This window comes from Oncorhynchus gorbuscha, linkage group LG08 (genome assembly GCF_021184085.1).
Source record: "Oncorhynchus gorbuscha isolate QuinsamMale2020 ecotype Even-year linkage group LG08, OgorEven_v1.0, whole genome shotgun sequence".
NCBI lineage: Eukaryota > Metazoa > Chordata > Actinopteri > Salmoniformes > Salmonidae > Oncorhynchus > Oncorhynchus gorbuscha.
The window spans coordinates 38258021-38275476 of record NC_060180.1 but is presented as its reverse complement, the minus strand read 5'-3'; the positions used below and the strand labels follow the sequence as shown (position 1 = coordinate 38275476).

General features: G+C 42.2%; 2 protein-coding genes across 4 annotated transcripts; both read right to left on the bottom strand.

Annotated features, from left to right (window-relative positions):
* Positions 1 to 662: 662 nt before the first annotated feature.
* Positions 663 to 9679, bottom strand: LOC124041610 (PWWP domain-containing DNA repair factor 3B-like). Of its 2 annotated transcripts, XM_046359378.1 has the most exons (12): positions 9572 to 9679; positions 6959 to 8953; positions 6101 to 6533; positions 5141 to 5211; positions 4970 to 5055; positions 4776 to 4836; positions 3206 to 3281; positions 3056 to 3103; positions 2631 to 2878; positions 2214 to 2423; positions 1665 to 1753; positions 663 to 1566 (listed from the first exon to the last, which is right to left on the bottom strand). In XM_046359378.1, exons 2-12 carry the CDS (start codon positions 8888 to 8890, stop codon positions 1488 to 1490), a joined length of 3333 nt encoding a protein of 1110 aa, XP_046215334.1. In that variant the 5' UTR covers positions 8891 to 8953; positions 9572 to 9679; the 3' UTR covers positions 663 to 1487. The 2 variants fall into 2 exon arrangements, with proteins under 2 accessions (XP_046215334.1, XP_046215335.1); XM_046359379.1 differs by lacking the exons at positions 663 to 1566; positions 1665 to 1753; positions 2214 to 2423; ... (1 more) ...; positions 3056 to 3103; positions 3206 to 3281 and adding an exon at positions 3590 to 4171.
* A 5405-nt stretch (positions 9680 to 15084) lies between these two features.
* LOC124041624 lies at positions 15085 to 17280 on the bottom strand. Of its 2 annotated transcripts, none has more exons than XM_046359418.1 (7): positions 17131 to 17280; positions 16702 to 16873; positions 16380 to 16556; positions 16090 to 16186; positions 15755 to 15908; positions 15572 to 15597; positions 15085 to 15412 (listed from the first exon to the last, which is right to left on the bottom strand). In XM_046359418.1, the coding sequence occupies exons 1-7, from the start codon at positions 17178 to 17180 to the stop codon at positions 15390 to 15392; spliced, it is 699 nt and encodes a 232-aa protein (XP_046215374.1). In that variant the 5' UTR covers positions 17181 to 17280; the 3' UTR covers positions 15085 to 15389. The 2 variants fall into 2 exon arrangements, with proteins under 2 accessions (XP_046215374.1, XP_046215375.1); XM_046359419.1 differs by having other exon boundaries at positions 16702 to 16969; positions 17131 to 17221.
* Between the last annotated feature and the right edge of the window lie 176 nt (positions 17281 to 17456).

Genomic DNA, 17456 nt, shown 5'->3' with positions numbered 1-17456 from the left:
GCAGAGATAACATGAGATCCTGATGTCCACCGCCTCATGTTTCAGCATGAAAATGCACAGCTGCATGTTGCAAGGATCTGTACACAATTCCTGGAAGCTGAAAATGTCCCAGTTCTTCCATGGCCTGCATACTCACCAGACATGTCACCCATTGACCATGTTTGGGATACTCTGGATCGACGTGTACGACAGCGTGTTCCAGTTCGCGCCAATATCCAGCAACTTCACACAGCCATTGAAGAGGAGTGGGACAACATTCCACAGGACACAATCAAAAGCCTGATCAACTCTATGTGAAGATGTGTCACGCTGCATGAGGCAAATGGTCACACCAGATACTAACTGGTTGTCTGATCCACAGCCCTACCTATTTTCTGAAGATATCTGTGACCAGCAGATACATATGTGTATTCCCAGTCATGTGAAATCCATAGATTAGGGCCTACTTGACTTAATTTCAATTGACGGATTTCTTTATATGAACTGTTGAAATTGTTGCATATTGCATTGCTATTTGTTCAGTATTAAATATAATACAAATAAAATCCTTTATCAGACTTGCATGTATTCATTATTGACCTGTCATTGGGGAATAGTCTTGTTCCTGTACTGTCATTGCAAGTCACTGGTATGTCCCAAATGGTTCCCTACATAGTGCACTACTTGGGCCCTGATCAAAAAAGTGCACTATAAAGGGAATAGGGTGTCATTTGGGTTTCACTATAGATGAGTTGACATGATTCACATTCAGAATGTTGTATAGCTTGATGTTCTAAACACTGTCACCAGGAAATGGGTACTTGCTAAAAAGCTAACCTTACACAGCCATAGAATAAGACAGGAATGTTCAAATATGACTTCATTTTAAAAAAGAGCAGACTTTTCCATAGAAAAATAGAGTAGTGTCTTTAATGTCCTGAATTTACAGTTAAACTGTCTAAACGGGCGACCATGTTGGATCAAATACGGTTGCAGTGGGTCTAAAATGAAGTCCCAGTTTCAACCAAGCGGCGTAAGTCTTTCTGAATGATACGAGGTCCCACCCTCCCAGGAGTTCCGTGTTGAAGCTGTAAATCTTGACCAGTCGATCTCAGATTTCAGTTGATTTGACAATGACTTGATAATTCAACGTAGTTTTGTTAAATCACACCACTGCTAGGATGTACAACAGCAGTTGATTGTCCTCAGAGCCACATTTAGAGACCGTTATATATGGTTCTTATTGTCTGCGATAGACCAGTGTCCTGGCCAGAGGGTGTACTTGTATATCAAGCTACTTCACGGTACAGAAAAAGGCCTTACTGGCTGTTCTTGCTTGGGCAAGGCTACTTACTTATTTCCTGTCCTATAATGCTTAGAAGCATCATTTGATTAGGACACTGGCATTCTGAGGCTGCATCCCAAATGGCACTATTCAAACTACTTTTAACCAGAACCCTATGGCCCGTTTAGTCTGAGGGTTGGAAGCCAAGTAGACTGTGTTATGTTCAGTGTGCAGGATGCTGACGGATCGATGCTTTCGTCTTCATCTGCTGCTCGATCATCGCATCAAACTCCTCTCTTTCCCTGAGGAGAGGAAGGAGAGAAGAAAGCAGATTTAGACCCAGAAATAAATGTAACGGTGTTAGCCTTTAATTCAGTGAGCCAACACACTGACCACTTACCTTTTACTCAGACAGGGCCCTTTCCGGTATTTGTCTTCTGCCTTCACCAGTGACAACTCGTCCACTCCAGCTATGGCATAGATAATAGCCTACACAAAAAGACATCACCCTTCAGAATAATAACTCATTTAAGACACACTAGCTATTTATGAACTTTTCCTGTTGAAAAACAATAGTAATAAGTATAAACACACTTAAGGGTAAAACAAAATAGTTTTTTTTTTTTTTTTTTTGACAACTGCACACTTCAAGGATTAGGGCATTCAAGGAGTTGGTCTGACGTCCTCAGCCTCCCTCCTTGCTTGAGGAACAATAGAGAACAAAATAGGAAAGGCCCACCCCCCCACTTGTGCCATGTCATACCTGGACCACCTATTGAGAAGTGCCTTTTGTTAAGTAAATCAGGTGTTAAATGAGATGAAAAGGAGACTGGAGTAGGACTTCTAACATCACTTCCAACAATAAAGTATGGTATTAAAAACAGACAGCAAAGAAAGACACGTGTTTCGATGGACAATAAAGTTGTATTCTATTCTACAGCATTCTGACCTCTGGTAACAGCACGTCCAGTACCAAGCGGATGAGGTCTACATCGGCCAGACAGGGTGCGGTGAGGGGGGCGGTCTCGTACACCCCTCTCAGGTACTGGTACACCTGGTCCAGCTGCTCCTCGTCCTCCAGGTACGTGTCCACAACTGAGCGACTGGCTGCCAGGAACCAACGCAGCCACTTAGACTGCTGCTGACCACTGATTACGCCCTGGGGTTAGAGAGAGGGTTTATCTTCTACATATAGAGCTACTCAAGTTTGGAGACCATATTACATACAGAGACAGATGGAAGGATAGAGAATGGACAGAGAGAAGATACTGACAGGCAAAGGAGAGGGACGGACAGATTGAGGGAGAAAACAACTGCTATACTGAGTGCCTGGGAGAGAGAGAGAGGCATCGGCATGGTTACTCACTAGAAGGCGTGTCTCCACCCGGCGCTGCCTAACAACGAAGTCCACCAGTTTCTCGTTGGCACGGTTACGTGCAGCCTTGGAACGGTCAGGCAGCAGCTTCCTCCTCCTCTCCTCCTCCTCCTGCCGTTTGCTGCCCTCCTGATCGTCCCCTTCCGGGTCAGAGGTTACGTACTGCTCCTCCAGAATTAGCTTACTGGGGAAGGTGAGGTCTGAGGTGCCCCGGGGGTAGCACCTTCTCACTGGGCAGCCTGGGGGAGGGATCATACAGGTAATGTATTGATCCATCTAACCTTCATCTCAGTCACAGAGAACACGTTATGTGGTACTAAAGACCTGTTTAAACAGGACAGACAGCATTTGAGATGACTTGTGGGAATGTCACTGTATCAACATCGGAAAACATCAGTGAACGGACATGAACTTACTTATGTCATCAGAAAAGTATTCAATGAAGGAACCGGTGAAGCCGCATCCTGCAAAGACAATACAAACATTAACAACAGTAATGGGGAATATAACACTGAGTATAATCTGGCTCAAGGTGCTCATTCTAAGAGAAGTGCAGAATAGTTTACCGATACGGATTCTATAGTCGGCTATCAACGCCAGACACCATTTGATGGCAGCATCATACTGCTCTCTGGCTTTACACTGCAGACAACAGGAAACATCAACACAACGGTCACCGGAAATGTTGACAAAATATACACTGAACAAAAACATAAAACGAAACTATTTCAAATATTTTACTGTTACATAAGGAAATCAGTCAATTGAAATAAATGCATTAGGCCTTAATCTATGGATTTCACATGACTGGGAATACAGTTAAGCAATATGTTGGTCACAGATACCTTTAAAAAATAAATAATAATAATAATAATTGAGCGTGGATCAGAAAACCAGTCCGTATCTGGTGTGACCACCATTTGCCTCATGCAGCATGACATCTCCTTCGCATAGAGTTGATCAGGCTGTTGATTGTGTCCTGTGGAATGTTGTCCCACTCCTCTTCAATGGCTGTGTGAAGTTGCTGGATATTGGCGGGAACTGGAACACGCTGTCGTACATGTCGATCCAGAGTATCCCAAACATGGTCAATGGGGGATATGTCTGGTGAGTATGCAGGCCATGGAAGAACTGGGACATTTTCAGCCTCCAGGAATTGTAAAGATCTTTGCCACATGGGGCAGAGCATTAGATCATGCTGAAACATGAGGTGATGGCAGCGGATGAATGGCAGGACGATGGGCCTCAGCATCTTGTCACGGGATCTCTGTGCATTCAAATTGTCATCGATAAAATGCAATTGTGTTTGTTGTCCGTAGCTTATGCCTGCCCATACCATAACCCCACCGCCAACAAGGAACACTATGTACACAACATAGACAAACCGCTCACCCACACGACGCCATAGACGCTGTCTGCCATCTGCCCAGTATAGTTGAAACCGTGATTCATCCATGAAGAGCATATTTCTCCAGCCTGCCAGTGGCCATCGAAGTTTCATCAGCTGTCCGGGTGGCTGGTCTCAGATGATCCTGCAGGTGAAGAAGCCAGATGTGGATGTTCTGGACTGGCGTGGTTACATGTGGTCTGCGGTTGTGAGGCCGGTTGGACGTACTACCACATTCTCTATAACCACATCGGAAGCGGCTTATGGTAGAGAAATTCACATTAAATTCACTGTCAACAGTTCTGGTGGACATTCCTGCAGTCAGCATGCCAATTGCACTCTTCCTCAAAACTTGAGACATCTACAACATTGTGTTGTGTGACAAAACTGCACATTTTAGAATGGCCTTTTGTTGTCCCAAAAACAAGGTGCACCTGTGTAATGATGCTGTTTAATCAGGTTCTTGATATGCCACACCTGTCAGGTGGATGGATTATCTTGGCAAAGGATAAATGTTCACGAACAGGGATGTAAACAAATTTGCCCCCAAAAGTTGAGAGGAATAAGATTTTTGTGCAAATGGGACCATATTTTTGTTCAGCGTATATATATATATATGATAATGCACAGCCCAAGACTCAAGGAACTGTACAAATATATATATATATAAATAAAACTGTAGCTATATTATATATTAGTTATGTTGGAGTCAGTATTCTTGAGAAACTGTTTTCTTCAGTTACCCTTACCACTAGCTGATCAGCCTCTTCACAGTCAAAAGGCTTCAATGTTTTTAGGGACACAGAAAAGCTTTGAAAGAAACACAAAAAGACAATAGTTAATATTGGAGCCCGGAGGCTAATCGGGCAATCAGGGAATGGACACCAGTTACAGCTCATAGGGAATGACTGTGGGAAGGGCTGCACATAGTTTTGGTTCCTACCCCTTTCGTATCCTCTTTTTGTCAAACAGCAGGTCGTCAATAAACACAATGCTGGCCTTCTTCAGCTTACGGTTCACACTCTTCACCTATGGAGTCAAACAGTTTCTAGTTCAGTTACTACTGATGACTATTCAAAATTAGTTTACTTGAAGCACAGCAATCAATACTCACCATTGCCGGCCAGAAAGGATAGCTTCTAAATTTGCACCAAACACATATTCCTTCCGTTATGGACAGTGGCTCTGAAAAGAGACAAATAACTACGGGTTATCTTAGTTTTAATTAACAACTCAACATTAGCTATAGTACACATGCAGGAAGGTGTCATATCAAGGGAGTTAACCAACTAACCAACTCTCTCTAACACACCAAACCACCCCCCACGTGCATCCAAAACCAAACAGTGAACCCACTATATTAAATTGGGGAGAGGTCGAAACACACATGAAATGATGGACATTTAGCTAGCTTGTTGCTGCTAGCTCATTTGTCCTGGGAGATAAACATCAGGTTGTCATTTTACCTGAAATGCATATGGTCCTATTTTTTTGTTGCTGGATCTGTGTAGAATTTTGACCCATTTGGAGTCATACAGAAAAGTGTGTTCTCTACTCCGACAATTAATCGAGAGATAAAACAGGAAAACTAGTTTGACTCATCTTTCAATCACCCACGTTGGTTAGCATGCTTGTGAAAACCAATAGATGGGAGAGGGGGGGACTTGCAGTGCTTCAGGCATCTCAATGTTGACACGCGCCAGCAGTTTGGGTTAAATGATTGAATAACATGTAGGGCCGGGACGATACCAGTATCACAATATTTTTTTCCATGGCAAAAATGAAACCACGAAGCAGTCAAACTCTTTGGCCCTTTAAAAACCTGCTTTATGTAAAATATTGTGTGATATAGTTTGGAAAACAAATAAATGTGACTCTGGATGACAAACATTATATTTTTTCCAACATTAGGGCTGTTTTCCTACAGAAATGAAATATGCTTTGTGTTTTGTTTCCTTGCCACGATACGAATGAGTATCGCAATACTGGTATTTCCCTAATAACATGCATGTGTACATCTACTTAGCAATGCTTGCCCACACAATGTAGCCAGTCTAGTCAGCACGTTACTCACTTGTGTTATTTAAGAAACTGGGCAGATCTTCCTCATCATCTTGCTCGTCCTCCTCTTCAAGAGTCAGTGATGTTACACAGTCTTCCTGTACGCTTAACTCAATGGAGAGGTCTGAGGACAGGGAGGCATCTCCTGTGTCTGTGTCTGGTGAGTCTGACTCCTGCAGCTCAAACCTTGGTCTGGAGCGTGGCTCTGTGCTGGTAGTGTAACCGCTCTGCAGGCCAGCTCCCTCTGCTGTCTGGCCCTTCCTGCTTCTACGTCCGAGTTTGGCTGGGGGGCCTTCCTCAGAGCTGGAGGTCTGGGACCCTCCCTCTGCTGCAGCCTTCACCTTCTTCTTACCACCCGGAGTCTTCACTCCCTTCACTGTAGCCGAGTTCTTTGACCTAACTCTGGGTCTTCCCCGAGCTTTACTACCGGGTAAAGCTAAGTGTGTCTGGGAGAGATTACACACATTTTTTTAACAGTTGTGTATTGAACATATGAATACTGGGATTTCATTTAAACAGATTGAAATGCAATAGGCAAGAGAGAAGGTTATTTAACGGTGATTACAATCCTGAGCACTATTCAGTGTTTGACCATTCACCTGACAACGTAATATAGTGTTAAAGGAAAAGGGAGGAGGTGACCTGAGGTTCATGATAACTTTGTTTTTTGATAAGAGGAGATACAGTGCATTCGGAAAGTATTCAGACCCCTTTCCTTTTCCAACATTTTGTTATTCTAAAATTGATTAAATAAAAAATTTTCCTCAATCCACACTCAATACCCCATAATGACAAAGTGAAAACAGGTTTTAACCTTAAAGGTTAAATTAATAAATGTTTCTAATCAGTGATGAAGATGATAATACAGTACCTTCTCCAGAGGGCTTAGTTCCAACAGCTGACAGGGGGTGATAGGTGAGGCGTTCCGTGGGCCCAGCCCCACGTGAGACGGGGAGGCAGAGAAGGAGTTGTCTGTTCCTGTGGAGGATCTGGGGTGAGGGCCTGGCGTGGAGCTAAGAAAGAGCTGCTGCTGGACCCGCTGAGGTCTGCCTCGGAATCTCTTATGTGTGTTTGGTGAGAAGGGGATGCCAGAAGGGCTGCGAGTAGGAGAGAGGCTACTCTGCAGGCTGGAGGAGAGGTCTGCAGACAGTACAATGAGTGAGGATGGGACATCGGAGTCTACCTTGAGGGTCTGTGATTTTTTTGTATATTTTCTCTTTGGAAGCCCAGTAGAGCTGAATGTGGGAGAGGAAAGGTTGAGGGAGACGTCTGCAGATAACACAGGGAGTAAGGAGAGAACTCCTGAGTCTACCTTGTGGGTCTTTGATTTCTTAGTATATTTCCTATTTTTTACAGTCTCCTCCTGTGACTGTTCCGTGTCTCGTAACTCTACCTTATGCTTCTGCGATTTTTGGGATGTCTTTTCCCCATTTCTCACGGTCTCATTTGAGTCCTCCTTATGCTTCTGAGATTTTTTTGTGTAGTTCCTCTTTCTCACGGTCTCTTGTGATTGGTCAATCCCCAGTGACTGTTCTACGGTATGGCTTTGTGATTTTTTCGATGCCACCTTATTCGTCAGCGATTTCATAGATGTATTTTTTCCAGTCTCTGGGGATTGTGACTGGTCAATCTCCCGGGTCTGTGATTTTTTTGTATATTTCCTCTTTTTCACAGTTTCTTGTGAGTGGTCTACCTTGTGCGTTGAAGATATTTTAGAGACCTTTTTCCTTTTTGTTACCAACTCTTGTGACTGGTGTACCTGGTGGGTTGGTGATTTCATAGTTGTCTTTTTCCCATTTCTCACAGTCTCCTGTGGCTTGTCTCCCTTATGGCTCTGTGTTTTTTTGGTATATGTCCTCTTTCTCACCGTCTCCTGTGACCAGTCTATCTTATGGGTTGGTGATTTTATAGATGTATTTTCCCCATTTCTCACCGTCTCACTCTCCTGTGACTGGTCAGTGTCCCTTGGCTGGCCTACCTTATGGCTCTGTGATTTTTTTGTATATTTCCTTTTTAGCCCAGTCTTTTGTGTCAGGCAATTCTCCTGTCCTACCTTAATAGTCAGTAAGGGTTTAGATGTATTTTCCCCATTTGTCACAGTCTCCTGTGGCTGATCGACATTATGAATTTGTGATTTTTTAGCCGCCTTTCTCCCATCTTTCAGATTATGTGGTGACTGGCACAGAGTCTTTTGCTCTTTGGCACATTTGCTTATAAATATCCCAGTGACTAGAACATTAGGGCCTGTTCGGTCTCCTTGTCCAACAGAAGCACTGGAGAGATGGGGCCCATTCTTACTCTGTCCCTTATTGGCACTCTGTAAGTCCAAGGCAGGGCATGGTGGTTCAAAGGTGGCCTCAGATGACTGACACCTGTCCTTGGGTATCACAGGTGAGCTGGGTGTCAGTGTCACAGCCTCCGTTTGGTCCTCTGGCTGTAAACATGGATGTGTAGCTGTCGGGGACTGGGCCTGGTGGATATGGTGTTCTGTGTCAGTCTGGGGTTTCTTGTTTTTGCGTGGCCTCCCCCTCTTGCGACGTTCACCCTGTGGCTGTGATGCATCAAAGGTTCCTTTCTCTGCCGTCCTCTTTTTTTGGGGTGAAACAAGTGTTTGAGATGGGCAAGAAGGGTTGGTTGAAACGGGTGTTTCAGCTGGGATAGCAGATCTGGTTCCTTCCCCATCCCCAAAGCAGTGTGTGGGAGACGGAGGGCTAACTCCCAGCTGTGCAGTGGCTGTCTGCTGGTCAGCCCAAACAGAGGTCTTCCGTGTGGAAGAGGAAGAACTGTCCTCTGGAGAATTCATGTTCAGGGCCAGGCAAGCTCCAGTGCTTCAGCTCCTCAGGAGAACAAAGCTCATCATCTTGAGCTGTGGTAGAACAATGCAGGATGTGAACAGGTTTATTCTTTGTGTTGATCAAATAAAGCCATGTGAATTTCAGAGAGGGGTGTAATCTTAGGGCTTGTTGTGTGCATCTAAGAAACATTTGAGCAAAAATCTGTTCTGCTAACCACAGCTTGTAAATAATTGAAAGTTCTGCTTTGCTAGCTAGAACTTTAACAACATACCTAAACGCTTTTGCGTGTAACTAGCTAGTTGTGGGGATTGTGGGTTTACCATCGACAACAAAACCAACAGGTAGGTCAAGTAAATTAACTAGCAACACATCTGTTGTCAACACTCCACTGATCAGTCTCGTGGAAATTTCACAACAAAAATGATCGAATGAGATTACAGACAGTTGCCTAGCTTGGATAACTTTTTGTACTTACTTACATCTGCATATGCATGCACACACCGTGTTTGCTGGTCAAGCAACAGTAGCAAGCTAACCATAATTATATCGCATACACAGCCGCTGTACTGGTTAATCAGATAGCTAGCTACTGTATCGGATTGCAATTATTATTTCGCTAACAACCCAGCAAGAAATAATAGTAGCATAGAAGGTTCCAAATACTGATTTGTATAAAGATGTATACATACACATAGACACAGCAAGATAGATGGAATACTTTCTTCTAGATACTTGAAAGGTTGCAACTCCTCTCAGCGTCTCGTCAGCAACTCTTAAAAAAGTAGTTCCGGGTCACGGAATTTCGAACATTTTCAAAATAAAATTAGCCCACCTAGTAGTAGAAAAGTGTCAATAACGTGTAAGTAATTGTTTAAACATTAACATTGTTCATATTTAAGTGTCATTTGCATTACATTTAGGTTGTAATACATGTTCCAAGGTCAAATAAATTCCCCCAATGCAAATCACTGTATATGGAATAGATGTTGGCTTGTAGAGCAAAAAGTATCCTGGGGACCGTACTAAAAGTATTGTAGGGGATAGTCAGTAGTGTCTGTAGAATGTATATATGGTGTCATTTCATGTGGCCCTAAATAATACAGAGTGTTGGTGGCCTTTTACTGTGGTCAAATAGCTTAAAATGGGGGCTAAAATATAAACAAATGATACTATGTGCAGAGATTGAAACGTGTGGTTGGGAGTACTCAGTAAGGTCTGTATAAACCACCTTCAAATGACCCGGTGACATCTATGGTCCTGAAGTCAATGCCTATACACACTAAACTATCAACACTCAAATAACAAACCCATAAGGCCATTTTTTTTGTCAAAACAAAAATCTAATTTATTTACAATTTAAACATAATCAACATCAACCAGGCTATAGGGACACAGTCACTTCAGTCACCAATTGTATCAAATGTGTCAGTTAAAATTCATGGTCATACTTAATTCATTTCATAAAATGTTTCGGCAAAACATTTATGGTCTAACACACTTTATGATACATTAATTTGTAGCAATCCCTTCTCAAATACATACATTCAATTAGTGATGGGCACAAATATGGAAAATCAATATCAGTTGCATTTTTGATTCGATATTGATATTATATCGGTTCGTAGAAAATACATTGCAACTGTGTGAATGTTCACTTTTCTGTGATGTCCAGACAACTGCTTGCGGATTGCCCATTGGGCCAAGTGTGTTCTGGTGGTATAAACCTACTTAACCCGTTTTAATACAATGGGAAGCCCATCCACAATTGATGACCCATCAGCTGGCACTTAAATAATACTACAGTTTTACTGCAGCACGCAGAATAGTTTTTGCTCTATAAGCCAATGTAACAGTATAGCTTCAGTCCCTCTCCTCGCCCCTACCCGGGCTCAAACCAGGGACCCTCTGCACACACAGACAACTGACACCCACGGAGCATCGTTGCCCATCGCTCCACAGCGCACCACCGCTAACTAGCCAGCCATTTCACATCGGATACACCAATATGTATTCCATATGCAGTGATTTGCATTGTGGCCGCCAATGGAATGGATGGAGCAAAAGGCCAGAAACACTCCATATTATTCAGAGCCCCATGAAATGACACCATACAGTATACATTCTACAGACCCTACTTAGTACTTCTTTCCCTACTTTTACATCATCACAAATAATCATTGTTCCTGTACATTGCTATATTTGTACCGTATAGGGTCCAGGCACCCCATTATTAAGCTATTGGGCCACAGTAAAAGGCCAGCAACACTCAGAGTCCCATGAAATAACACCATATATAGATTCTACAGACCCTAGAATAGTTTTTATCTCTATAAGCTCATGTGCAATTTATAGACCTACAGTGTATTGCATTGGGACCAAAGGAGTGGGTGGAGTAGAAAGGGCTGCTGGGTATTTAGACCACAGTCATTCAAGAAATAACACCATCTATAAACTCTAGTCTAGTGCGACATCAATAGGGTTTTTAGAATATGATGTTCTTTACATTCATTTACTTAAGCGCCAAACATTTACCAATTTATATATTTTTATTTTACCTTTATTTAACTAGGCAAGTCCATTAAGAACAAATTCTTATTTTCAGTGACGGCCTAAGAACAGTCAATGAGCTCCACGGCCTAGGAACAGTCAATCTGCTCCACCTTATAATATTATGTATATTATATGGAGTAGTAATTGTCTTTAGTTTTAACATTATGCACTACGTAAAGCTGCACTAAATGATTGATTTCATGTCATACACAGCGTTTTACCGCAGACTTTTATTGTGAAGGCAAATCAGAAAACCGGAAGTTTTAATATTTCTACCAGGACACTAATGTTGCTGTCATGACGCTAATGCAACTCTTGAGCCAAAACACAACTTAATATCGTCGGGTTTTGCGCCCTTTGATTCATGGCATATGTAGCACATTACACTGAATTTAGGAACAACGCAATTATATTTTCCTTTATTTCAAGACAAGTTGACAACATTAAATATTTAGGCAGAAAACCAAAATAGGAAAGGAATTCAAAGGAATTTAATGTGACTGTAACAAACTAGTGATTAAACATTAGTGTATGAGACAATAATACATTAAAAAAACATAACAATAAGAACAAATTCTTATTTACAATGACGGCCTAACGGGGAACTGCCTTGCTCAGGGGCAGAACGACAGATGTTTACCTTCAGCTCGGTGATTCGATCCGGTAACCTGCTTGGCCCCCCTGACACTCTTGAGTGGAGGAAATGTCTGGTTCCGACAACCAATCATATCGCCGTCTGTAACCAATAATTTCACTCGCCAACCAATCCGAGAGGCCAGTGCAACCAACTAGTAACCAATAATTCACCAATGAGGATAGAGCTATGGCGGGACCTTTAAACTCTCTCCAAGAGGACCATGGAAAATATATATTTTATTTTAGGTAATTCTATTCGCGAATTATGTTTATTTTCTGAAGTAACGTTAGCTACATTTTTTGTATGAGTTTTCATTGATCATCATCATCATCGATCGGAATACCTAGCAGGTAAGATCACTGTATTAGGCTACAGTAACTAACATGTTAGCACGGTTCGGTTAACAAGATTTACAGTGTAGCTACCGTAACGCTAACGCGTTAGTAAACTGGTGTTTCAACACTGACACAGGTTAACGAAGTAACGTAACTTTAGCTAGTTTAACGTCCGATGACTTAGACCATCAAAATGGTCTGTTAACCTCACTATTTTCATACTAATCTGGAGTTATTATTTTCATTAATGATGACGCTTAGTTGATAGCGATAATAGATAAGTAAAACAATAGTCTTTTGATGGTGTTTAATCAATTGATCTAATTAAGTTAATAGTTCTACTTTTCAGCCCTTCCAGCCTGTATTTGAAGTATTTATAGTGATGACTTGCATTTTAAATTATATACAGGCCTAACGTTACACGGTATGTCTCATGTGATATGATCACCTGTTCTTTGGGGAATGTATCATCAATACATTATTTCTCATGTGGGAAATGTTGTTGTCTTATGATTTCAGGGAGAGATGTATGCCTTCCCAAGGGATGGCAAAGCATTTAGCCTGATGTGGATCATAAGTGGATGTCCAAGGCGTTGTTCAGGTGGTCGGGGAATGGGATTCCAGAGATGGACTCTGCCAGGTTTGACAAAATGTGGTGGGACCACCCTCCACCACCATCTGCAGCTCAGTAGAGATGGAGAGGTACTTTTCCTGTCCTCTGCTGCTCTGGATGCCCAGGAAGCTCTGGCAGGTTAAGCTGTATATTGCCCACATTCTGTGAAGGTCATCAGTTGGAACATATGGTTCCTTACTGTTCCACACTAATACACTGGTAATGGCAATATCATGTAAATAATAATCTAATGTAGCTTTTATATTTATACGCAATGATTACATCAAGCTTGCGACTACAAACATTTGCTCTTTGTTTTGGTTGTGTTTGAGATTATTTTGTGCCCAATACAAATGACTAATAAATCATGTATTGTGTCATTTTGGTGTCACTTATTGTAAATAAGAATAGAATATGTTTCTAAACACTTCTACATTAATGTGGATGCTACCAGGATTCCCGATAGTCCTGATGAATTGTGAAGAATGATTAGCGAGAATGTTACAGATGCACAAATATCATACCCCTTGTCATACAGCATGTCTTGGGGGTATGTTGAGAGGTAGCTTGTAAGTAAGCATTTCATTGCACTGTTTACACCCCACTGTATTCTCTATATATATGATGATTAAAATTGGATTTGATTTAATTGGATTTGACAGAGAGGATGCTTGCCATTTCAGGAGACGGTTCTAAAAGAGTACACCAGGGCTATATCTCTGGATATGTTTGGCCAGGAGGGCTGTACTGCCCCGAGTTGGCAACCCAGAAGCAAGGCAGTTCAGCCTTCTGAGGAAGAAGACCTTCAAGTAGGTTGTTGAAAATGCTCTGTGGTATGCTGGGTATTTGGTGGCATTGATGAAGAGTGATGCAAAAAAAACATGCTGCCAATCAGATGACTTTGTATTGGTCCCACCATCCAGCATCCAGTCAACACCTCTACCCGCATCCGTCCTCTGCTCATGTACAGACTACTCCACCACCAGCTGGTTCTCTCTCCGTGGCCTTGACACCTGTGCCCTGCTGGGCCTCTGTTCATGATTTTCACACCTGTGCCCAGCTGGGCCTCTGTTCATGAACTCCATACCTGTGCCCGGGTGGACCTCTGTTCATGATCTTCACACCTGTGCCAGTCCCATCCTCTGCTCCTTATAGGCTGGGCATTCTGATGGAGCCAGCGATCAGTCACTCTTCGTTTTCAGTTAAATTGTTTGTCCCTCTGTGGTGTTTATTTAAGTAACTGTAATACAGCATCATTTGTCATTGATGTATTACTCAAAAGTATTCTCCCCATACTCTTAATTCACTCTGAGCACAAAAGCCATTAGCTGAATTCTCTAATTACATTTTGTTTAGTTCAATTAATGTCAGTCTCTGAATGCTCCATTGTATAAACGATTTCATGTTCCTGCTTGTGTGCTTTGTGCACTGATTTCAGACAATTCGAGTACATTTGTCATTCTCACGTCTTTCTCCAAATATGTGTCTTCAATTACTTCCTTGATTTACAATCAAAACAACTCCGCCAACATTATGCTTTCGATGTGAACTTGATATTAAATGTATAAATTAAGCCGTTTCTCTTATTTGAGATGAACAAGATTTAACTCCTGTGGTGTTCAGGCTTAACACATTCAGGCTACCCTTCTATAAATGTGAATCCTGAAGAGGGTGAGCGATTTGACGAAAAGAGACAGGTTTTCATAATAAAAAGTTATGGATGATGATGACAGATTTACGGGGTGAGAGGAACGAGGATTGTCGGATGAAGCCCGATACTTTTCTACTCTCAGATTGTCAGGGTAGGGAAAATAAAGCATTAAAAAACGATGCAAGGCTAAATACAGCAGCCTTGTTGGGATTCGATACACGGTCGGCATGGGCGAGTATGTTCGTTCTTGGTAGAAAATGCCACCCGAATTCGTTACACTTTAATTCCTGGTGTCGCAACCTCGACTGATGAGCTAGATCTTTGGCCCAACGCTCTAACCATTAGGCTACCTGCCGCCCCACATAGGGTTCTGGTCATAGCTGGAAAATTGTACATGTTATTCCATCACAGTCATGTCATGAGTGTAATACTGTATTGTGAAAAATACAAGGGGGATTAGAAATGATGCAGACAATTGCATTGATAGAACCCACCATCTATCTGCAATATTAAAGCTGATCTACCCTCAGGAGTGTTTTATCCACAGAGGAATAACACAACACAGACACATGGCAAAGCAGTGCAACATGTTTCCAACCCTACAGAAAAATATAATATATAACAGTACACACAGAGCACGGTGAAATAAGTATGTGTTAATTACATTAATTAATAAACCCTTCAGATTAACAATGTGGCCATCATATTTCTCTCCTCACAGTCAAAAAGCACTGGATGACAATCCTGAGAGAAAGTAGGAAAAAAAACGACATTAGGACACAGATAAACTAAAGCAATTGCAAGCTATTCTGCCATGTTGGTTTGATACAAGCCTGCATATATGAGGTTATCAATCATAGTGTGTATGAGCAATAAACAGAAGTGATTCTTGTGGTGAATTACCATTGATCTTGCAACCTCTTCTTTCCCTGTAATACAAAACATAATGTCCTTTTTAAGATATTTGTTTAGTGGAAATGAAACTGAACAATAACGGGAATGCTGGTGTCTACAGCACAAATACAGTTTTTAGTTTAGTTTTTTGTATTTACATATATTTCTACATATGAGCTGCTGTATACTCACATTTGTGTCATCATATAGTGTTTGCTGGACTCGCAGGCTTTCATTTGACTCATTGCTGCCACCGCCTGGCTATTTGAAGCATCACATGAAGCAGAGCAGGAGTGGGACTGGTGGACAGCTTGGGTGAAGTTGAATCGTAACCACTCAAAATGTTCTATGGTAATAAAAAACGGAACATCTTCCAGTGTCATAAAATAACATTTATAATGTAAGATATGTTGGTTATTCTGTAAATCGCTATCACGAGAGTGATATGATTTATGTCCAGGACACTGTCTCAATGGGACTTTGCTTAAATATATATATATGTATTCTTTGATCCAGTAATACCGTACCTCTCTGTAGACTCAGATCTAGGGACATATTTCTCTGTGTGTCTCTGTGCAGGAAAATAGCACTCCTTTGTGCTGTTTCATTCGCATGCAGCATCGCCTGTGTACAAAGCAAATCTACAGTCACTGACAATCTATATGTTTTAGAATAGATAGTTTTGACCAAAAGTTTAGATGCCAAGGAGTTGTATTCTGAACATTAACAGCATACAATCTATAGTCTATGTATTCTGAACATGAACAAGGATGTCAAACATGTGAATGTCTAAAATGACATTGGAGGCTACACTCACATTCTCCTGCAGGCTGAGGCTCAGGGACACGTAATTCTCTCTCAGTCTCTCAGCGACAACCTCCATCTCCTGCTGCAGTGTGGTTTGGTTCTCCTGGCTCAGCCTTACAGACTCCAGCAAGGCCTGCTTTTCCTTCTCCCACACAACCTTCGCCCCCTCCATCTTCTCCGTCAGGGACTGTGTAACAGAGTTAAGATTGTACCGGTAAGCTCACAGCAAGCACTGGCTCGAGCTCATGTACAGACAGTGTACCCTGGGTTGTACCCAGATAGGGAGGGCACCATACTGCTGAACAAGCAGGCACACACACTGTGGTCCACACCTGTTGGGCTACGTTGCACTGGGCCACGCCCTTCATGTGAGGAGAGGTGGCCCACACCACGATAACGATGAGGGAGACCATGGACCACAGGGTCAGCAGTGCCATCACCAGGTTACAGCAGGTCCCGGATGACTTGGAACGAGCCATGGTTTTGAAGGGAGCTGTGGTTGCGCTGGGAATGACAAAGATCATATCCCTTGTCGGTTATGTCTGACAACAGAGACAGACAGCAGTTGCAGCTTCAGGCGGAAGGACTCTTTTGTGTCCACTGTGATGGGAAAAAAGTCTCATAAGTCCAGACAGAAGTTAACACTTGTCTTTATCAACTGAGCCTAATGACTCACGTTACACAGGCTGAAGAAGTACTGTATATTGTAAGGTTTTCCGTTTAACTGTAGAGTCCTCGTTCAACAAAAACACCTCACTTACCTTTGTCCAAATATCCCCTTTAAAACCAATACCCAAGTCTTTCGCCACATCTTAGTTAGAATGCTTTTATAGGAGGAAGAATCCTAGCAGCCCCTCTGTGTTTATATTATCATGCCAGGACTAGTGTACAGTACACTCCTCGCTCATCACTGCACATTCCATCTCACTACTTTTTAAACAAATCCTTTTGTAGAAGGTTGTTCACATGCCAACTACTTGTAGAAATAAGACTACACTTTCCCTGACAAATGGTCGTAGACTCCTATGACATCACAACACCTAGAGATCAAATATATCCCAAATGGCACCCCATTCGGTATCTAGTG